At 44.0% G+C, this 23522-nt stretch overlaps 1 protein-coding gene across 1 annotated transcript in view; it reads right to left on the reverse strand.

Annotated features, from left to right (window-relative positions):
* Positions 1 to 1036: 1036 nt before the first annotated feature.
* Positions 1037 to 23522, reverse strand: part of LOC146775913 (septin-7-like) — a 164342-nt gene continuing 141856 nt past the window's right edge. Inside the window, exons 7-13 of the mRNA XM_085636941.1 lie at positions 19441 to 19533; positions 10054 to 10150; positions 9348 to 9399; positions 7352 to 7477; positions 4239 to 4374; positions 3571 to 3716; positions 1037 to 2563 (exon numbers count right to left, since the gene is read on the reverse strand). Coding sequence (XP_085493067.1) covers positions 2524 to 2563; positions 3571 to 3716; positions 4239 to 4374; positions 7352 to 7477; positions 9348 to 9399; positions 10054 to 10150; positions 19441 to 19533 — 690 coding nt within the window. The 3' untranslated portion in view covers positions 1037 to 2523. The remainder of the gene's footprint in view (positions 2564 to 3570; positions 3717 to 4238; positions 4375 to 7351; positions 7478 to 9347; positions 9400 to 10053; positions 10151 to 19440; positions 19534 to 23522) is intronic.

Below are 23522 nucleotides of genomic sequence, written 5' to 3' on the forward strand. Positions count from 1 at the left end.
TTTGTGGTTTAATTCCGCACGGTCATCTTTTACTGTAGACCTTTGGCCTTTATGCAAGTGATCAGGATAAAATAGCAGGATGATAACTAAGAAAATACTTTTCATGCAAATACTAATATTTAAGGTACATGTGATCGCGAGCAGGGACAAACCACACAATGGAATATTCTGGCGATCGGGTCCTAGGAACACAGTAAAGTCATATCTAGGTTACAAGCAGAGATCCCCCCCCCCCCAACTTCATTAGCATTTAAATAGCCAGGGCCCCAACTGCCCAAGGCCCAGGCAGTACTCTACCTCCAGCAAGCTGCTGCACCACCTCCAACAGCTGGACCTGCAGGTTCTTCGCCATGCTCACTGCATGCAGTAGGCTATCGGAACGCACTTCACAAAGATTCATTCAGGGGGATGCCAGTCGTGCCCCAACAGCCTCACAGCAACAGGGGGATTCCAAGCCGAAAAGTCCAGGGCTCACAGCAGCGCCAGCCTTGTGTGATCAGTCGCTTCATGCACAAAAATAGCCCAAAAGTCATAGGGCTCCACAGAGGCTGAATTGGAAGGCCTGCTTCTGAGTTGACGGGCAGTCAGCAATTAATTCATCAAGCTGCCACCATACCTACAGTGGGCAAAAGAGCACATTTAGTGCTACAGAGGTCCATTTCCCAGAGCCATCTTGCAGGATGTTTAGCAGGCCAGGGAGTGGATCTCCCTAACTAGTTAGCCATGGTAGCCAGTGGTTGGCCACACTCATCATGCAAGATATAGACCAGAACACTAAGTGCCGGAATATGTGTTGACCTTTTGCCTCCGACTTCTATAGGCATGAATATTTCTAGTTCACTCCAAAGACCTCTCGAACTGCACGCAGAACTGGTCTTGAAATGCCAAAAATATGAACAGTTAGCATTAAAACGATAAAGGACGCCAATTATGGGCTTTTAGGACTTACATCTCGCAAGAGGTACAGCACTGCAGGCACAGATCTGGTGCAATGGATCCCCTCATCAAAATATGAAGTGAATAAACTCACATAATGCACAGTTTTAAAAGGACAACTTTATTATATTAATATACAAACAGAAATAATGGTTTCAGAGACTTTATCAAAATATAAAGGCGAAGGCCGGGAAGTAGAAGAATGAGTGGGTACTGGGGTAGTCTGGTGTTACAACTGAAGAATAATACATCACCTGAAATTACAACAAAAAACATGTAAGGCGGACTACATCGAGATATAGCTATTACATCACTAAAATCTAACAAGATAATAATGGGGTTTATATGCTGAAGGGGCATGGTGCTCTCTGCCTGAAGATGGTGCTTCTATTGTCAGATTCCAGTGGGATAAGGATGAATGCCTGTGCCAATTAGGGTTACAAATGCTAGGTTATGTGCAAATAGTCAATCTGCAAAGGGCGAGGAAAGCATTCCATCCTTGGCGGAGACATTTCAGAAGTATGAGTCTATATTCCCATGTGCTCTCTTGATTAGTGAGGTTGCTTGCCAGCGGGTCTCAGCGGTCACTCCAGTGGTCCCTTTGTCAAGTGCTACAATGGCTGACACCATCCCTGCAGCATAGAGTGGCACAAATCTAAAATCCCAGGAACAGGCAGACATTCCTCTTGTTCGTCCACTATCAACTCCTAGATATAGGAGACAGTAGTGGACTTTTGTGCAGGATGATAAGCAATCATAAGCAAGCCTTCATATTTGTTTAATTTGTGGAAATAATGCTCTATGATGACATCAAACGGTTACATTTGGTGACGAAACAGCCTGCAATATGCATCAAGAAAGAACAAATGACTGGCACCAACATGCTCCGAGATTGTAGACAGGGAAGAACCACAAGCTGAAGATAGGCAAACAAAGATCTCAAGCGACAGGCAGCCACCGCTCATGGCAGGCAGAGACCACTAATGACAGAAGAGCAGGAACCACTAGGGCCAGAAGCAGGTAGGGAAAAGATTGACAAGCAGCCCAACATAGGCAGGAAAATTCTCAAGCAATCAGAAGCATGCAGAACAGTCGCAAGCTGGAATGCTGAATGACCCTTTCGTTCCAGCAGGTTCTTTTGTATCCTTTCTTTGAGAGGACAAGAATTCGGTCTTAAACCACATTGAGTATTTTTCGCTACACAATAGCAGAGGACGGTTGACACTGTATATTTACTTCTGTTAAATGCAGACGAGTTATCTGTATAAAGAACACATCTAACATGCTCGAGAGGATTCTGGACTCAAGACAGGCACTGCTTTTACAGTCAAATACTGCAAAACTAAAAATGGGGACAGGAGATAAAACCACAAGAGGTGGATTCATCTAATCCCACCCATTGTTTCCCAGTCTCTGTTGCAAGTTCTGATTTATTTGTGGTGTAAGAGGAACCCCAGTGGTCCATGGGCTGTGGGGAGGAGTAGAGAAATGGCCTTCAGGGAAAGCAAGGGAGTAAAAAAACAAAAAAAACAAAATAATAATTATATAATAATTCTGCAATAAAACCGGAGCAGTGGTAGGCTCTCCTCAGAAGATCTTCCCTTTCTTTTTATTCTTCTCCATCGTTCTAAAATAATAAGAAAAAAAAAATAGTTAGTCGTTGTGCAGCCAGGAAGACCGGTTTAAAAAGGAGAATCGGTGAGAAACGAAAGGCACTTAAACCTCAGGTATTACAACAGAACTCCCCAAGCAGAATTCCCACCTGGCCCCCTGTAATACTTCACCACTCTCAATAATCCTCAAAATAAATCCAACAAATGCTACAATTAGTCACTACTTGCCTAAACATGCCTCAATTCAGGCATCTACTTCGACAGTGTGAGAAGGACCAATCTCCTTGATAACTAAAATTGGGGGAGGATGGGCTAGCTACTGTATTGGAGCTGAGCTACAGTTGCAGATTCAAAATAATGTTTAACTATGTTGGCTAGTTTTTCCTAAATTTCTCTTCAGAAGTTTTTGACCCTCACCTTCTCTTGTTCCAGTCCTCCCTCTCTTTATCCAGTGAAACCAACTCTTGATGGGTCAATGTGAGAATTCCCAACTCAACATCCTTCACTTTGGCATGCGTTCGGGCCTTTGCTTTAAGGAGGGCCATTTTCAACTTCTTACATGCTAAAGCTTCAGGAAGTGTAGAGCAACCCAAAGTAGGGAGTCGCTTCATTGTGGAACCCTACTAGCTACAGAGCATATGTGAAAATGATACACTGACAACAGATTTTGAAAGTATTTAAGTCTAGTAAACTATAATTCTGGCCTTCACAAGTCCGCACAGCTTTTGTAACCCAATGATAATTAGCACTATTCACGTTGTGTGGTGGAAACACAAATCGCAGAGTGATCCAAAGGTAATGAAGGTGCACAAACTTAGCCAAATTAATTGAGTGATGTTTGGGTGTAGTAATCATAACCTCTTGTGTCTCCGGCTGGGAAAGAAGTTGGTGATAGGAAACTTAAAAACTGCTCTGGGCCTTCAAGAACACCCTGTTGCCTACAATAATATCCAACCCCCCACCCCCAGTACGAACAGGTATTCTGCCTCCCTTAATGCTCCCTTTTTCAGTGACTTCTTACTTGGATGCATCTAGTTTCTGTTGCTCCAAGGCGCGCTGCTGGGACTCCCATGAGGCCTTGTCTTCTTCAAATTGCTTCCTTTTCTCCTCCAACTCTTTGTACTGAGCCTCCAGGTTCTTCTTCATTTGTTCATGCCGGCGCTCCAGCTGAAAAGAGACGCAGTGTCAGTAAAGGGCTTGGGCACATTTGAGAAGTCATGTGGGAGTGAGGGCGAACAGAGTCAAAATAGGCAGTCCAAACAAATTAACACGATGAACATGTCAATATGTCTCTTCTGCCTGAAGTATTGAACGCTAGGATCTTTGCCGATCCTGTGTTGAACATCTCTCTAGTAGAGGAAATAGTCAGGAGTCCGACTTATCTATATACCTCAGCTGTAGGTCGGTGGTCACCTACCCTCCAAGCTCCCACCACCTTAGAATTATTTCGCTGTAATCAAATCTCTTGTCCTTAGAATACCTCCGTTTTGATAAAGATCAAACAGGTGTCTTCGGTCGAAGGCCACTGTGTCTTATTTAAGGGTCACGTCAATCTCTTAAAAAGGACGCGCCCCTGACTTGTTCTGGTCTTAAGTTTCCTAATGAGATTATTCAAGGGCCAAACATTTGCATCGAAAGGCATTGGGGAGAGGAGTAAATTGAAGGGCAAGGGTACGTCACACCTCTTACCTCTGCCTCAGAGTCCTTCAATTTCTGCTTCTTTTCTTTGACCTTCATCTCAAAGACCTGCTCCATTTCAGTTTCCATTTTCTTCATTTTGGAAACGTGTTCCCTTCGCTCCTCCTCCATCTGGGCAAGGGGACTTCTAAGAATTCGTAAACAGTGGAGAACAACAAAATGAAGATTAATAGCTCAGAAAGGCACACTGCAAAATGTCCAAGAAACAATTTATTTAAAAAAATGTCAAACCGCAGTAGGATTGTAACATATACATGGCCCTTCCCTTATGCTGCAAGTTAACTTTAGGTTGACGTAATTGTGTTTAGCTCCAATGTGTTGTAACAGGTTTTACTGTACCTAAACTCGTTACCAGTGTGCAAATGGCAGAGAAAGAAAGACTGACGAGAGTGAGGGCTGATTACGCGGGATTAAGAAAAATTATCATTAATCACTAGAGAAATCTACATTCTCAAATTCATTTCGGCGACACAAAAGACTAGGGATTGTCACCTTACACTAAAGACAAACAAAATCAAATATTTTTTCATTCCCCCCAGAGCTCGTAACTGAGTTTTTACAGAAGGAAAGCGGTTTGGGCCATCAGAACCAGTCTCAGCAACGCAAACGACGTTGCCTATCTCTAATAACGTGTCAACACCCAGAGATGACACAAACTGCATAGCAAGCCAAGGTGCAAGACAACTTAGAGGAAACATTTCCAGTGATAGTCACGGTAAATTGTAAACCAAGTGGAAGGGATTATTCAAGAATAAACCATACATTGAAATTACAGAGGGCGGACAACATCCAAAGCACTTAGAATAAATGTCAGACAGATCTCCTGGAAGCCTGAGGGGGAATCTGGGGTTGACCCTCAGTACCAACTAATTTTTGTGAAACACTAGTCCTAGTAACATTAGATACAAAAGCCTATTTCAGGTCTTTACTTTCTTCCTGAACTTCAAGTGGTCTTATATGTTTATTATCATGGCTTATGGGGAGCATTCACATTTTAACCACCAGTACTGAGAACAAGGTTTCTAACATGCTCTTCGTCTTGTATGAGAAGAAGCACAATCACTATCTTCTGCATAAGATGTGCAAACGGTGACGAAAAATCTCATCTGACTCATTCCAATTTATCAACGCCCTCAGGATTTAATCTGAAGATAGGTATGTGCCGTATGATGAATCGTACCAGAGGCTGAAACAGCCTCTGAGAAGTAAAAATTGTTCTTTTCAGGATCAAACACTAGCTTAGGAATGTGCAGCGCATGCAGATCTACAATAACTATCTGCTGTAGACATTCGGCTCATCCACTACACAAATGGGGTCTTTACTCTGAGAAAAGTGAAAACTACTCATTCCTCATTCCATGTTGAAGCTTTGCTGGAAGAATGATATGGTCGAGTTGGAGTGTCTAGCTGCAACGGTGGCAATGAGAACAATTCCACATTTACAACTGGATTTTAATGCATCTCTGAACTAGGACATGACCGTGTGCAGTGCCTACAAGAGGCAGGAAAGTCTCTCCGCAGCCTCGGTTATGACTGACAGTATGAGAGCGATTAGCATGCTCTCATAGTCCTTTCCTTACAGTAGCACTAGGTTTCTTTCAGTTTCGCTTCTCCACAGGAAGCCTGCCAAAATTCTAAGTTGACGCTGGATGTGCCAGGGATTCAAAGTGATAGAATATTGGCAATGCTCATTTGTGTAGACTCAAGTCTTTAAACCATGTACACTGCTTGCAAGAAGGAGCCTCGCCCTCAAAAAGCTAACTGTTTGTTTTGGTACAGAGCCAGCTGAAGCCTGAAGAAAAGTCAGCAGTTGCTGAAACATTAAATAACAGGATACTGCACAGAAGAGAGTTTCAATGAAAATGCAAAGTTCAGACGTCCTACCTTTACAGACAGAAAATAACATCAGACTGGTGTTCCTGGTGCTGAGCATACCAGCAACTCAGGGACAGCTTCTTCTTGAGTTTAAAGTAAGAGGACCTTTTTCATTGAGCATGCTGCTATGCAACTTTACCATTTTTGGTTGGAACTGTAGTTTTTAAAGAAACGTTGCCTATTTGTATTTTTTTTTTTTAAAGTAGGTGCAAACGTATTGAGATATCTGCTTGCAGAATGATTTCAATAATATAAGACACAAAGCATATATCATGCTAATACTGTACACCTCTTGTAATGCATCCTTTAATTTGAATTTCAAAAATAGTTTTAGTGCACAAAACTAGCAAAAGGTGAGTGAACTGAAACCTGTGACGGGCTATAATGCAGCTATAATGCATTTGCCATTGACATTCGTGAACGGACATGAAAGTGCAAATCAATAAATCTCAGACCAGCTCCAAGTGCATTGTCGATGATATGGTCTGTGAGATCGACCACTAGTGAACACCAAAGTGCATTGTAAACGGAACAGACATGGAGGGTACCAAGTATTCTGAAAAGACAAATGCTATCAACAGATTTTTGGATAATTATTATTATTTTTTTTTTTAAACGGCCTATTTTCGTGCTCATCCTCCAAAAGGCTTGACACCAGGCTCCTATCCAGTGATTAATCGCACAAATGCTCTATAATGGGAGTCATCAGAATGTCTCAAGATGGCACAGATTAAAGTGGAATTGATGTCCCCACTACCTCTGTGACATGGATAATGTAATGGAGAACGTGATATAGCTCTACAACTCGGGCGATAACAAAGCTGTTGAGTCTGTATTCCAACTACTTTCGCAGTCAGAGTGTTCAGCCTGAATCCCAAATGTTCTGCCTCCCCAGTCCACATCTGGCAAATAGTCTGGCCTATAGCTTAGAAGTAAGTCAGCTATGTAGACACTGCACCCTTCCACTCTACCATCAAGCAACAAATATATCAACACTGTCCCAAAACCCTCAAGATCGACGGTAGCTGTCAAATGTTCCTGACTCCAACACTGGAATTTACTGGAAAAAGCCTAGTGCCATTCCAAAGCATTCCCGTTACTACTTGATGAACAATTCATGTACAGCCCTTAACACCATCTGCATTTGATGAGTAATCCTTCCAGTAATTCCTGCACCCCCAGCTTTCAACTTACAACACTACCCAATTCAACAGTACAGTGATTCATACTTGGTGAGTTGTCCCTTAGATCTGGTGCTCTCCACACCGTTGCAGGTGACTGCCGTTAGCTTCTTGCTTCGATAGTTTTCATAGTGAACATTGTTGGTGACATCCTTCAGGTCTTGCATGTGTGTCCTAGACAAAAGAAAGATAGACTGTCAGGTTAGTGACACAAACTCCCTCACATACACCAAACTAGTTAAATAGTGTTTGACTTACCTATGGCTGGAGATATCAAAATAACAGACATGGGAAAGTCTGAACAAAAAAGCTCTATTCTACATGGTTCCTACGAGAAAAGATGGTATCAGCTATACAATTGACTGCCATCTGCTAGAAAAGGAATGCAGGACTAAAGCAGGTTTCTGTGGGGACAGTGTAGGATGGGAGCCATGCTTTAACCAGCTGGTCAGAAGTGCCTGGCTCAAACCTAGAAAGACTTTTGGCTCTTGCTGTACTGCGAGGAAAGGTGTGAAAGCCAGTGTCAGTAGCAGAGTAAAATGCAATGGAAAGACTTGAGGCCTGATCGAGAGTTTGACCGTTGTGAGGGAGTACCCTGTTCACCAACCTTTCAGTCTGCCGATCCTAAGTTAGCCAAACATTCAGCTCTGTCAACTGTACCCTTTTTGGCTTCGTCGATAGAAAGCTTAATCAGACGGACAGACTACTGTACGCTGGCCTTTGGAGTAAGGGCATCACATGACCCTCACTATTTAGAGAGACCGTCTGATGTCCATTTTTAGGTCTCGCCTGAAATAGCGCACACACACACTTGCAATAAATATTGTAACAAGGGACTTGTAGTCTGCCTATTGCTTAGCATTTATTGGCTTCATTCTCACTCTTATTTGCTGCCTTCTAATTTACCAGCATGTGCAGACTTCACTTCCTAAGTGCGCTAATTGAGGTAGTACTTTTATTTTTTCATCTTCCCTGTTGCACTCAACATTTGTAGCTTTGTTTTACTATGCCACACGCATTTCAAGGAAGCCCTTTGCTCCTTTGAAATGGAGGTTTACTGTGACAACAGATAGTGAAAATACATTTGGAAGCAGATACTACTAAGACATGGGCGCAACGTAAGATTTTTCTCAATTTTTTCTTTTCCACGCCTGGGGACAAACTTATTTCCTCAGAATCATAAGAGTGCTGTGCTGACACCTAAAAAGCATTGGCAAAGACAAAAGGTCTCACCTCTGGAACTATTGACTCTACAACTGCTGTTTATTCTTGCCATACAGCATGGGCGCATTTCCAACTTCGGCAATGATTTGTAGCCTTTTTGTATAGCGTGGCTGCTGTGTAGCATGGCTAAAAATATTAATAAAATAAGTAGTAAGATGCATCCAGTGCAAAAAGAAAAGAAAAGAAAAAAAAAAAAAAAACACCCAAAGTCATTAGCCTGGCTGCGTCATGAGCTTTAATATTAGGTTTAGTCACACTGCAATGCATCAGCGCTGCTGTACAGCATGGCTACAAAAAACTGCCAAAGCTAATAGTGCTCATGGGTGAGACCCATTGACTTTGCCAATGTTGGTTTTGATCAGTCACTGCCATGGAAAACCTGGGGGCGTTGAACAGAAAAACTAAAATAATGACCCGTTAAAAAAAAAAAAAACGTACGAGGATAGTGCCTGTGAAACAACAGATCAACCATGGGCTGGCAGGAATCTCTAAATATGGCAGTCCTCTGTATCAGGGTGGCCGAGGTAATGTCATCTGCCACCCCGATGGTCACAGTAAATCCTGCCAAACATTAAATTAGGACCTTAGTGCCAGAAATGTATATAAGGGAGCTTGCTGCATAATATTTCTGCAAGAAAATGGATTCCTGTTCTCCTAGGAGAAGGAGTATTTCGCAAAAGACTTCCTCATGAAAAGGGAGCAAAATAAGCGGGACATTCAAGGTGGAGGACGAAACTGAATGGAATGAGCACAGGTGGTGTGAGGGAATCCATATTCTAGCACCAATAAATCAGCAACTTTCTTATCCACCTTCACTCACCTGATCAACATGTTCCGCAGAATTGTGAAGTCGCAATGCTCGCCATTCTCAACTAAGAGATAAAGTCAAGAGTGAGGTTAGTAAGGCACAGAACAAACCTGTAAAAAAATCTTTTGTATTTGACTCTTAAACCTTGTGTTCGCAAACACAAAAGATTTTACAATTAGCAGGCAGTGACAAACAGAAATACATAGCAACAGTTACTAGACAGAGAATATATCGGGAAAAACGGGGGGGGGGGGTTGAAAAAATAGGCCTCATGGGAAGAGGAGGAACACATGCAGCATAGTGGGCAAGAGCAAGAAAAGAATGGGGGCAATGAGGAGAGCAAGAAAAAGACAAATGAGAAGAAGACCATGAACAATAAAGTCTACATAAAAGAGTAAACGCGCACAGTGGAAGAAACTCTACAGTCTTGCAAAGCAAGAAAATAGCCAACAGATTAAAAAGAAAGAAAATGAATGAACAGATCAACTTAATTTTAACACACTCGCAATACAAAAACTAAATACAACAAAGCACTTACTTTTCAGTCAGAGCCCTTAATCAAAGTCAATCAGGTCATAGTTACAACATGGAGATCATCCAACCTTGCACATGCAAAATGCTTTGCGTCTTTGCAATCAAGCCACCACTGACGAGGAATATACTGACGTCCCTCACTGCCTGCAAGACTAGGTCCAAATACCAACCCTGAGCTCCTTACCTTCTGCTACACCCCAGGGGTACTGCCGGCCTCGAACCTTTTTACCGTTCACCTCAATCACAGCATTGCTTCCAACCACAGCCAATGGCATCCGTTCCTGCAAAAAACGAAAGGGTATAAAGTCAGATACTCCAGAGCACATGATCACTGTGACCAGACAGATTGGAAGTAAGCGATATACAATAATGCTACATACGTAACTTTGGCAGTTTTGAAGCAAGTGTGGATAGGAAGGAGAATGCCAGAGCTCCCCTATAGTTTCCCAGATATTTATATACATTATGCATAGCTGTGAGGGTCATGTATGTGCACCTCAATCTTTACATTAATGAACAAAAAAACACAAATCCTTTGCACATTCAACTCGCAGTACGTGAATACAATTTTTGGGATTCTCAGATTTGAACAATGTACTCGCGTGTATCATCACTGACCGAGGTAGAAGCCTGCTTCATGGAAGAATCTTCTCGAATAGACAGTCTTCTACGGGTCAAATCTCTAAAGAGGCTTCTGTCCCTCCCTCAGCCTGGCCAGACTCCTTCGGTGACATCCCCACGCCCAAGACAGAAATTAAAACACTGGGCTTCTGGTTGGAGCAGGACCTTTCCATGAAGACCCAGGCAGTCAAGACCGCGGGGACATGCTTTGGTCTTCTCCGCTCAATTCGGAAGATCCTCCCCCTCCTGCCCCCCCTGTCCAGGAAACTTCTGGTACAGGGGCTCATATTAGCACGCCTGGACTACGGCAACGCCGCATTCCTCGGGGCTCCTGAAACCACCCTGACCAAACTTCAGCGTGTACAAAATGCCGCGGCGAGACTCATTCTCAACCTTCCCCCCAGAGCCCACACCACACCGGCCCTCAAATCTCTTCACTGGCTTCCGGTCCGCCAGCGAGTGGAGTTTAAGGCCATGTGCATCACGCACAAACTCATCAATGGGGTTGGACCCGCCACCCTCAAAGATATGATTACACCCTATAAAGCCCACAGAAACCTCCGCTCGGACAGCGAACATCTGGCCACAGTCCCAAGATTCAAGAAGTCGCGCACCGGTGGACGCCGCTTCTCGGTCAAGGCCTCCTCCACGTGGAACGCACTTCCTCGTCTGCTGCGTCTGGAACCCAGCCACACACTTTTCCGTAAAAAACTCAAAACCCTCCTCTTCCCCAAATAGTTCCTGGTTTTCGTCCGTCCTGGATTTTACAGTACTATAGCGCGGGGATGCCTTCGGGTCACCAGGCGCTTTACAAATCTCAAAATAATAATAATAATAATAATAATACTAGTAAAAGCCTAGCTAACCTAATTTCCTTAGCACTCAGAGTAAACCGAGCACCCTTGCATACCAGATGAAGTCACATGGGAGGCCTGGGAAATGGATCGCAAAACCACATCAACCTTGAGTTCTGTTTAAAGCACTCAAATGATACTTCCCAATAATCCGAAAAAAAATTATCTTGGGAAACAAGGCTGATAACCCTGCCCCAGATAAAAGTCCAGTAGAGTAGCAAGCAGCTGCTGTGACTTCTGAAGATCTGTCAAAAGGGACCAGGTGGTCTCCTGCAAGAGAGACATTATCAGCAAAAGAAGGATCAACTTCATTCGTCACTGTTGGCCCATGACCGCTAGCCCAAAATCAGAAAATTTCTGCATAATAGCTAACCTCGTAAATGGGATACATGTATAACTATTTTTTATTAAACTCAAAACTTACCAGACGTGAAAAGGTAAGTTAAACTGAACAAGTGCCTTAGGATCTGCAATCCATGTATGTAAAGTAAACATAAGTTTCGAGTGACTGGTTAGAGAAAGGTTTGTCCTTTGAGAGATTCAACTTCTGCCAACGAGGAGTTCATACATTTCTTCTAATTTATCAAATGGAATATGTATCACACAGCAAAAATGATATTTTATCTCTTTTCCTATGGAATTCCAATTGATAATTATTATTTTATTATTTTAACATATATTACCCCCAGCAAAAAAAGGCCTAATCATCGCAGATAAAACCAGGATCCATCCATAAACCAGAGTTGACCATTCCCTCTAAGACCACAGTACAGTCTACAAAGAGCTTTCTAAAAACGTCAATAAAAAACAAACATCAAGCAGCAAGCCGTTAACGGGCGGAAAGAAGATCATGTCAACCTCGTTCTACAAACATCCCGCTGGTTCCAGTTGGAGGTCAACCAAATACAATGATAGAAGTAGAATCGAACATGGGAGCAGGGAATATGAAGACACGCAAACCAATATCTGCCAAATGTGAACTGCCTTCTCTATCAATGCACAAACCATCTGACAATCACAGGGACAGAACCATGCACATACAGACCCAAACCCCTGTAATTCTTTCTCTCAGCTTTGAGGGTGCAGGAGAATTAGCTATGTGGTAAAACTGAAGACAATCATAGAACAGATAGAGTCAAAGAAATGTCCACCCAGGACACCAAATCTCCACGGATATTACACTAGTCTCCACAGTGCAAACTGATGGACTGCGTATTGCTGATCATTGATTGGTCAGCAAGTATTTATCTCCAACGTAACCGATAATATACATCCATTACTATACAGATACTAAACACCATTCAGCATAGCTCGCTCCATGGGAACAGTAAATAAATAAAAACAACAAAATCGAAAATAAGCACAATCCAAACATGGCTATATGGGAAATTAGATGAAATTAGCTATAAATTGTCTCTAAAGTGTAGAAATGTTTGTCATTTTAACAGTGTATTCTGAAATGATCAAAACGGTGAGTATTGCAGTTTTGTAGTTCAAGCTTCTGGGTTTCACAAAACAAGCATTGGCAAAGCCAATAGGCCCCACTTTTATAATGCAAGTGCCAAGCTATTGGCCTTACAAAAAACAGTGGAAACGCAAACACATCTTAAAGTATTTCAAAATGCTACAATGACAGTTTCTTTACTGAACAAAATATGCTATTCACACAAGATTTGAAGCTGAAACAAATGAGTCAGCCATTTGAAGCTTTGCAGCAGCCCAGAGAGCAGATAAATCGGCCTCGAGGATAAGAGACACGTCATTTCCATTTGTTGTTGATTCACTTTAATCCTCAAACACCAGCTGAGTGAGCCAAAACCTGGATTTCATGCTACATGTGGAACACTGAAGACAAAAATTTCTTTAATCAAACCTCAACACAAACATGTCTCTGTGCTTTATGGATGAGCCGTGTGAGATTGGCAGCAACACAGAACATGAGAGACGATAGAAGGGGAAGCAGCACAGCAGGAACACATGCATTCTTATGGAATGCCCAAAGAATAAGGAAAAAAAAAGTAATGCCCGGATGTAAGCCATGGAAATATATAGAAGGTAGGATGCAGGGCAGGGGAGGGACAAACACAAAGAGGAAGGAAAACCATTGAATAAGAAGAAAGCAAATAAGAATGACAAGAAAGCCAACCAATGTGAAACAGGGGGCTTACCCAAAGCCCCACTCCAAGTATTGGCCTTTTATACAACAGGACTTTGACTACAGACAGGTCAAAGCTAATAAAAAGCAGTTGCCCCCCTACATTACCAAACCAAGGATTGAAGTTAGAGTGTATCTGTGACCAATTCGAGCCAAATTACATGCAAGAGTTACAAGGCTGAGAGATGTGGGGAAACAACTGACAGGAAGTCATCCAGGAAAGACTTTCAGCAGGAGAGTCATAACAAGATACCCACCAATGCTCCACTAGTTTAGGTACTTAGACACCATATATGGAGGCGCTAAAGTTAAGAGATTTAAACCATTTTGCATGCAGTGCAACATAAATGTTGTTTAAAAGTGAAGCAGAATGCAAAAGAAATTCCCCCTTTCCCAAACTTTACTATAACAGACTCCATTACAGCACTGTGCAAGAAAGGAAAATACTCACCCTGTAAGCATCTGTTTGAGCAATAGAGTGCTGTAGATTCACATGCTCTGCATACTCCTGCTATCTAGTGTTGGGCTTGGACATTTACAAGTTTTTCTTCAAAGTCTTTCGAGCCACAAAGTATAGTGACTCTTCCCATGACTGGTAATGTGCATAGATCGTTTTACCACACGGCAAGTAGGATGGAGATGGAGCACAAAAAATTAATTAAAATGGCAATGCAATAAAATAAGTAGCAAAAAAGGAAAGTAAAAGAAATAAGGCATCTGCAACAACCGAAGCCTTCTGGGGAGGAAGGAGGACACCATGCGACTCTACAGCACTACATGCCATGAACAGATGCTTATAGGGTAATATTTCCAGTTCATGGCATGTGTAGTTATAGATACACATACTCTGCACAGAATCAAAAGCACTTTCCCCCCCAAGCGGAGGCTAGCCGGAGGATGCTGCAGAAGGTTTATAAGTGTATGTAGTACAACATGGCCCACTTGAGATTTGGGATGTGCTAGGACATGGACACATTCTTGTTTAATAAAGGTTTGTGGTGTGGGCCAGGTAGCTGCCGTACAAATACCAGCTTTTATGTTATTACCCAGAAAAGTCACGGAGGCTGCTTTTTATGGGTAGAATGCAGCCTGGGTACAGCAAGTAGCAGTCTTTTGGCCTTAACATAGCAGGTTTGAACACACTTGACTAGCCAGCGAGCTATCCCTGCTTTGGAAATGGCAGTGCCTTTGTGTGGTTTAGCGTGGGCCACAAAGAGTTTAGTTTCACGAAAAACTTTGGTCCGATCAATACAGTACATGAGGGCCTTTTTTATGTCTAGTGTATGGAAGGCTCTTTCCTCTACTGAATCTGGATGTGGAAAGAATACTGGGAGTTCAATTGAGATACCACCTTAGGCAGAAACTTTGGGTTAGTTTTAAGTACTAGACGGTCAGCGTGCACTTTGAAAAAAAAGATTTTTCCAGCATGAGAGCTTGAATCTCCCTCAATCACCTAAGGGAAGTAACAACAACAAAAAAATGGGACCTTTCAAGACAAAACCTGGAAGGGGCTCAAAAGGGGGCGTCATGAGCCTAGTGAGAACTACATTAAGGTTCCAGGAGGAGGCTAGGGTGGAAAAACCATCTTAATTCCTTTCATAAACGCTTTAGTGACTGAAACTATGCATAATGAAGAATGTCTAAGGTAATGGAAGGGTATGCCAGTCCTGAGCATTGTAAACAAAGTAGGTAGTAGACAATGTCTTGCATGGTGGACTTGAGTGGCTCTATGTACTTGGAGAGGCAATAGTTGACAAAACCCTGCCACTTTGCTGCATAGCAGGCTCGAGTGATGGGATGGAGAGCCTCTGAGGATGGACATGCCTCAGTTGGTATACTGAGATATTCAAGCTCTAGGGCCTCAGGAGTTAGATAACTAGGTTGAGCTGCCTGAGATTAGGATGCCTAACTGTGCCCTGGTGTGGAGTAAGAAGGTCCCGCCTGTTGGGAAGCCCCTTGTGAGGGACTACGGACCACTCAAGGAGGGTTGTGAACCACGGCTGCCTGGCCAATGGGTGAGCCAACAGTATGATGGTGAGGGAAGTCTGCCGCAGCCTCCGAACCATGTATGGAGAGGTAGAGAAGCGTACGCAAATATCCCTGACCAGTTTATCTATAGTGTATTGCCCATAGACTGAGTGCAGAAACCTGGAGGTAAAGCTTGGGTATTTGGTGTCTTCGGCAGTTGCGAATAGATTAATGTAGAGAACCCCTAACGTTGGAAGTAAGAGAGCAGGACTTTGGGGTGGACTTCCCACTCGTGGACTTGCCGCATCCTACTAAGCAGGTTTGTGAAGTCGTCCGCTCCTGGAGGGTATTCCGCTAGCAGATGCACTCTGGTGAATTACCAAACGCCAACTGCTTTGCGCTAACGGCAAGAGCTAGGGAGAGTGTGTGCCCCCCCCCCGCTTTTGCAGGTAGTACACAGCAGTCATGTTGTCGGTTTTGACCAGGGCTGTTTTGTGATGTGCATGGCAGAAGAAAGCCTGAGCCAAATGGATTGCCATTAACTCCAGATAGTTGATGTGTAAGGTCTGTTGAAGGGGTGTTTACAAGACCCTGAACGGTCATTTGCTGTATTTGTAGGGTTTGGAGATGGGACTTCCCCATGTTGCTGATGAAATCTAGATCATGGAGGAGCTCTAAGGTGATGTGTGGACTAGACACTGCTGTTTGCTGTACTCTATCAGCCAGTCGTCAAGGTACGGGAGAACATGGATGCCACTACTGCAAGGCATTCGGTAAAGACTCTAGGAGCTGTGGTTATGCGGAAGGGCAGAACTTTTAATTGAAAGTGCAGTTCACTTACAAGAAACTTGATAGCAGTGATCTTCAGGGTGGATCGGGATATCAAAAATAAACGCCCTTCAAATCGAGGGCGATCATGAGGCTGTCTTGCTGCAATAGTGGAATGACATCCCGGAGCACGACCATGTGGCTTATTAAGGGGCCCGAGGTCTAGTATCTGCTTAAGGGACCAGTCTTTCTTGGGAATTCGAACGTACAGAGAGTTCACCCCTTTGACATTTTGTTCTGGTGGCACAGACTATTGCTTTGAGAGCATGTCTACTTCTTCCTGGAGGAGGTGCTGGTGTTCTGGTGAGGAGTATTTGCAGGAGGGAATGTGGTACCCCTAGTTCCAGGGAAAAACCCTGCTCTACAATCGAAAGAAGCCAGACAGGTATTATAGGATCGGGGGGAAAGGGAGAGTGGGGTCCCTGTTTAAGGGCATCTTCCTTAGTTGCTTCACCTCTACCCTGTTCCCCATATATGCACCCCTGAAATTACCCAGGGAGGGTTGCAACTGTTTCCTGTGGTAGCAGATGAAGGCCCCTCTGGAGGTGGCTTTGGCACCACCATAGAATTGGGTGCAATGAAAAGTCATACAGGTGATGGAGACTGAAGAGCTCCCATTGCTTTGGCTGTGCCAGTGTCTTCTTTTTTCGAGCATCTAATCAACTTAAGGCTCAAAGAGGTGTTCCCCGTCAAAAGAACATGTTGATCAAATGCTACTAGACTTCTGGCTTAAAGCAAGAGACATGGACAGTAGCATGTCTGCGGATCAAGACACTCGAGTTAACGCCTCTAGGGAAGGTGGCAGCCACGTCTAGAGCACATCTGATAGTGGTATTGGCGATGGTTTGCCCTTCTGCTACAATCTCTTGTGCCCATTGTTTGTACTGATTCAGGAGTGCTGGATCAGGTCTACCATCTCGTCCCATTGGGTTCAGTCGTACCCAACTGAGTTCGCGATTGGCCAGAGGATGGCATTTTGTGTGGTAATTAATTACCCTGCAGCATCAATTTTCTAACTTTTTGTCTGGTGGCGGTCATCCTCTGTACCCTGTGGCTTTGCCTGTTTACAGGCGTGTGCACAACCACTGAGGATTAACATAAGGTGTCAGCTCCCATCAGATTCAGTGTGACTATCCTAGTTGACTGGGTCTTTGAATACAAATTCCTTAGTCTGAACCATAGAATGAGGAGTGTGTGAGAGCGTTTCTACCAGGAAGACATCTTCCTCTGTAATGGTGTGCAGGTATACCTTGTGGAAGTTGTCCGGGTTGCAAATCACCTCTTGATAAGAGGTAGTATCGTCTGGAGGAGAAGGCTTAGCAGGGTAGAGGTTGGGGTTCGCTGTCACCAGGGCTCTGGGGTCATCATAAGGGTCTATGTGTTGAGGACTCCTCTCCCCATAGGATGAATGTGTGGAGCCCTGCGGAGAAACAATCGGAGGAGGCCCATGTGGTGGAGGAGGTAAAGCAGGTTAAGAGGACAGCGGACTGATGCACCAATCTTGACGCTTAGGAGGAGGAGCCTCAAATGCCAGCTGCTCCTCAAGGATAAGTTTTCTCTTGCGAGGACAGGTCTCCTGCACATTTGGTGGTAGATTTACTGAGCTATTCCCTGTGTTTAGGGGGGGGGGGGGGGGGGGGTATAACAGTCTTTTGCAGAATGTCAACTCCTCTTGGAAACGTTGCAGAATGGGTAGTTACTGATCCTTCGAGTCAGCCACGGATGGTCGACTGAGCACCAAAGGCTGTTTCAATTTCAAAGCCAGTTTTGACATCAACTGCTGTTTCCACTTCGAACAGACCATTGGTGCTGGCATAAAGACCGCCCAGAGGGCATCTAAGGAGCAGTAAGCACTGAGGCGAGCTGGGTATTGAGCGACTGTCTCAGTTCCAAAACATTATGACAGTGTCAGCCATAGCTGCGATGCAGTGGCATACTGAAGGCGGTGTACACAATTGTGGGCTCGACGCCCGATCCCTGGAGAGGCGGTGGGTGACCTGATGGAGGGTGTTGGTATTCTCTGCTGCTGTCTTCTGACGTTGGCCTGCATGGGCCGTGGGCCTGTTCCCTCAGAGTCAGAGGGTAAATCAGGTTCCAGACTGAAAGCTGCTACCTATTCGAGATACGCCTCTCCTTCAATGTCCTCCCAAAGATGTCGAAGGTGTCGTCGTCTCACAGCCGTTTCATGGTATGTTGAGCAAGCAGATGATCAACTGTTCCGGATGGTCTTTTTTTAATGAAAGGCAAGGCGAGCAGAAAGTCTTGTTATGCTCCGGCGATAAGCAGAGTTTACAAACTGCGTGTTGATCTGTCCAGGAGTACTTATAGTGGCACTGTGGACAGTAACGAAAAGGTGTTTTTCCATCACAGTGCTCAATTTGTCAAGTGCGAAACCCAATAGAACAAGCACAAATCCAATTGAAGGACCACGACAGACAAGAAACGCGATGCATAAACAATTGTATGAAGCTAGCAGGAGAGGAAGACTTGAGGCGCTACGGCGAAGAGTACCACGGACCGTCAACTCTGAATCAGAGCGATGCAAATCAGACCCAAACGACAGAACAATCTAACCATGGAGCAGATACCCAGGAGCATTACTATTCATAGGAGGAGTCACTAAGCTAATGACTCGGAAGAATTCTTCGAAGAAAAACTAGCTGTGCACATCCAAGTCCAACACTAGATGGCAGGAGTATGCAGAGCATGTGTATCTACAGCTACACATGCCACGAGCAGAGACTTTTCTATACAATCCTGAACTTAAGAAAAGCAGAAGCTCACTTTTGCCTGTAAAGAGGGGACTCAACATAAATGTATTACTACTTAATAAAAAGCACAATGCACAGAAGCTGAAATTCACTTGAAGTTGAATTAATTTGAAGGAGAGAGGTGCAACATCAATAGTTTACTATAGGAGTCCAAATATCCAGTACTGTCTGTCTAATACAACAGTACTTCTTTGTCTTATGGAAACTAGGTGGTTCGCATCTTGGGAGGGTAGGATCAAGAAGATGTGGAGGTTGAGCATCGGGGAGCACTGCATGCCTCAGAGACACAGAAGTAAGATTTGAAGTATTTACATTGCTCAGACCATTGAAAACCCTGCATGTTCACACATGTACCCTCAAAAAGTCACCAATACCTTTATCCTTCGGATTACTTTACTGTCTTCATCATCCTCCACTTCTGGAAACTCATAAATCTTTATCTTGTGCTCCTGGATTTCCTTCATTATCTGGAAAAAAATATACAAATTATATTTGTATTTACACAAAGGGAACGCTGGAATATCCTTTAAATAAGCAGGAAGAGAAGGCACTGTAGAGGTCTAGGAGTGAAAACCTTTATGCCTTTGAATGAGCAGCAACTGAATCCCTGTAAAAGGGGGAACATGAACAATGCAACAAAGGAGATCATATGGAACAAATACTAGCACTGTGCCCCAAAACGAGCAGATAAAAAGGTGAGGATTCCACCAGGTTAAGATATCTGCAGGCATCTGCTCCAAGTGGGGTGTATTGTAAAGTTAATATTTAGGTTTTGTAAACTGGTTAGTAAAACTGTTCTGCCAAGCCTTTCCAATTTGAAAATGCAGCCCACAATAGAACATTTACTTGCATTGGGAGTGTTAACCCGTGTGATTTTAGCTGCACAGGTCATGAAAATAACACTATGTTAACTCGCTGTGTGATTTGACAATGTTGAGCACTGTTAGGTTAATGGCAAGCTTTTTTCAATTCAATAATATACTCTGTACTTATGCTTTGTTACTTTATTGGTAGCATTTCTTGGTAAAACACATTTTTTGTTTCGGACTTGCCACTTAGTAGTGCTGACAATTAGTTACTACTATCTCATCTGATTGAATTCAGAAGGCCGAAAAACCAAGCTGCTACCGCAATGATTGAAACCAATAACATATTAGAAAAATACCATTTGACTGTACGGTCATGCTTGCATGTGCAAATGACAAAGTTACTTACCTCCTGTAACAATTATTCTGGTGGATATATTATCCTACTGCAGATTCTTCGGACTGGACTAAGTTTCCACAGCAAAGCCTCTCAAACAGGAACGATGCGGCTCACGACAACACCCAGTATATCAGGGTACAACTGGTGTGCTTGCCTTACTTTGACTTTCTGTGCCATTGCGAGGCGTGGAGAGAGGAAACCAAGACACTAATGACAGCTAGAAATGCAACACAAAACATGTGCATATCTTGGCACCTTACAAGTAACATCACTCTCTCCTTTAGGAAGGAGGGCAGGTGATTAAACAGTAGGAAGCTTATGTATCCATCAGAAATCTATTAACCAGAAGTAACTTCTCCCGATGGATATGTTGTCCACAGATTCTTCACCTTACGAGAGAGTCCCAAAGAAATACCTTCCTATGAGTTGGGATGGAGTAGTGCCAGTTTAAACTAAGCTATGCAACATAGCTCTAGCAAAGTACCCATCACTATGTGTCTGAGACTTAAGCGAGAACATGCTTCTTAAAAGTATGCAAGGATTACCAAGTAGCTGTCTAGCAGATGTCAGTAAGCCACACACCTTTGGAGAAAGCCATGGAGACATCTATGGCTCAAGTGGATTAGGCACAAATGCCCTCTGAAGAATATTTCTTGGCCAAGGCGCTGCAGATCTTGATACAGAGGATGACCAATGCAAAATGTAGTGTTTGGTCGCCTCCTTACTTCCAGGAAAGCACAGAAAAAGCTGATCGACCACTCTTTTCTGACAAATGCAGTCTATGTTGTAAGACTCTGCCAAGTCTGGGGACCAGCCCATAAAGTCGCTCCTCCTCGTTGGATGTGGTTGAGGGAAGAATTATAAACTGAGCCATATGAATAGCAAAAACCAACTTTGGTAAGAAGGATGAGCAGGTGCACAAAAGCAATTTACCCAGGAAGTAAGCTGTGAAAAGGGTGGACAAACTGATAGGATCTGGGAAGTTTCCCCCTAAGCGTTGATGTTATTGCCACCAATAACACAGTCTGAAAATGAACTGGGCACCTGGGTATTAGCTTAACGAGGATGCCAATGAGAAAGTTCAGACTCCTCACCCACGCACACAAGGCCCTCCATGACCTGGGCCCCAAGCTCATCAACACCCGCCTGACCGTCCACACGCCCACCCGCCAGCTCCGCTCCGCCAGCCTCGCCCTCGCCGCCGTTCCACGCATCCGCAGAACCACCGCCGGAGGAAGATCCTTCTCCTACCTGGCTGCCAAGACATTTAACTCCCTCCCCATCCACCTCCGGACAACCCAGGACCACCTCGCCTTCAGGAATCAACTCAAGACCTGGCTGTTCGAGCAGTAACGCCCCCCCCCCCCCCGCGCGCGTCTTGAGACCCTACGGGGGAGTAGTGCGCTATTCAAATTCCATGATTGAAAGTAAAATAGAGATTGAAATCCCACCGAGGAACAATAAACGAAGCAAGAGGCAACAAGCAGAGGAAACCGTTCAAAAAACTGACACTGGGAAGGTTGATCAGGCAAGCACATGAAGGCATACAGGGCCACCAGATAACCCTTACCTGAAGTCGCCTCTAGAGACTCGGAGCACAGGATAAGAAACCACAAGATGTCGGTAAGACAAGACTACAAGGGGTTGATGCCTACAGATCCATACCACTGAACAAACTTATCCCAGTGACCTGCATTGATTTATTTGGTAGCTAAATTCCTGGCTGCTAAGATCTGTGACTAAATCAGGAAGGCACAAGAACTAACATGCACTGCTCAAGCTCTACACTGCAGCTGCAGCATTTGAGAATTGAGGTGGAAAACCTCACAATCCTAAAGCAAGAGCAGTCCTGCTCTCCACAGAAGAGGAAGGGATGGCCCTGTACCTTGTGCCAACAAACGTCAGTCTGGGCTGCTCCTACTGAACTTTCTACAGAATTTTGTACAGAAGCAGAAACGGCAGAAAAACAGCTGATACTTGCTGTACAGCAGATACAACAGCTGGCTTCCTGAGACTAATTGAACATTAATGGAGCCCAAAGAGAAGTGTATAGCACAAAACAGAGGACAATTCCTGTCCTGTGGTGAAGAGATGCACTAACAGAAAAACCAATCTGGAGAGGATCACCTCGGTCACGTTGGGATGCAGCTCCCACTCGTGGTCTTCCAGTTAGGGAGGACAGAGCATCCATCTTTACTTCGAGGGAGTCTTTTAGATGTGGCACTACCCGGAAAATTCCTGGTTGCTGACCCCACTCATACAGGCAAATCACATACCAACATAGGGTTCATGACTAATACGTGGTCTGTTGATATAATTGGATAGTAGTGGTGCCGTCTGACAAAATGAACATGGTACTCCCTGAGACGGAAAGGAGAAATGCATTCATGGCAAGATGGACCACCTACAGCTCAAGCACATGTATGTTAAAGTGTTGCTCTGTAGCCAAAGACCTTGTTTCATTCAATGAGTCATAAGCCACCCAGATGGGCACCTAGCCTGGTGAGGAGCAGCCTGTAACTACAGGTAGCCTGAGCATGGGAAGCGCGGAACAGACTCCTCATCTAAAGGTTGGAGGGGTGCATCCACCAGTACAGATATGTAAGAACATAGTGAAATATCTGCACCTAAAGTGTGAGACTCTCCTGATGCTGAATTTAATTAGACCCAAGACACCACTGACGAGCCCTAATTCACCATCTGGCCAGAGTACCAACATGATACACAAGGCCATGAGACCAAACGGACTCAAAACCTGTAGAACCAGGATACAATCTAGAGTCAGAAATCTCAAAATCATGTTCAAAATATCTGCGCTTCTCTGACAAGGAATCATCTTAATGTGGATTGTGTACAGGATTGCCCCTATAAAGCTTAAAATCTGCCACGGCGAAAGGTGGGACTTTAAGGTGTTGATGATTCTTCTTCTCAAGTTGGTCTTTACCTTCATCTGCTGAAGGAGATCCCTGGCCAGACACCACTTTCACCAGCCAGAAATACATGGATATCTTGCCACTATAGTGAAGTCACCACAACTATAAGCACTTTTACAAAGACATGGCGAGCAGTCGTAAGCCCGAACAGTAGAAATAGGAACTGCTAGTTCTAGGATCCCCGTAAACCGCAAGTAATGCCTTCAGACATAAAAAGAAAATACAGAAGATATAAATAGGGATCCTGAAAACACAGGGATGCCAACCAACTGAAGGACTGTTGTGTGACAAGGGATGGGGGTTTGTCAAGTATTTAA

The sequence above is a fragment of the Triturus cristatus genome, chromosome 12 (genome assembly GCF_964204655.1).
Source record: "Triturus cristatus chromosome 12, aTriCri1.1, whole genome shotgun sequence".
NCBI classification, from domain to species: domain Eukaryota; kingdom Metazoa; phylum Chordata; class Amphibia; order Caudata; family Salamandridae; genus Triturus; species Triturus cristatus.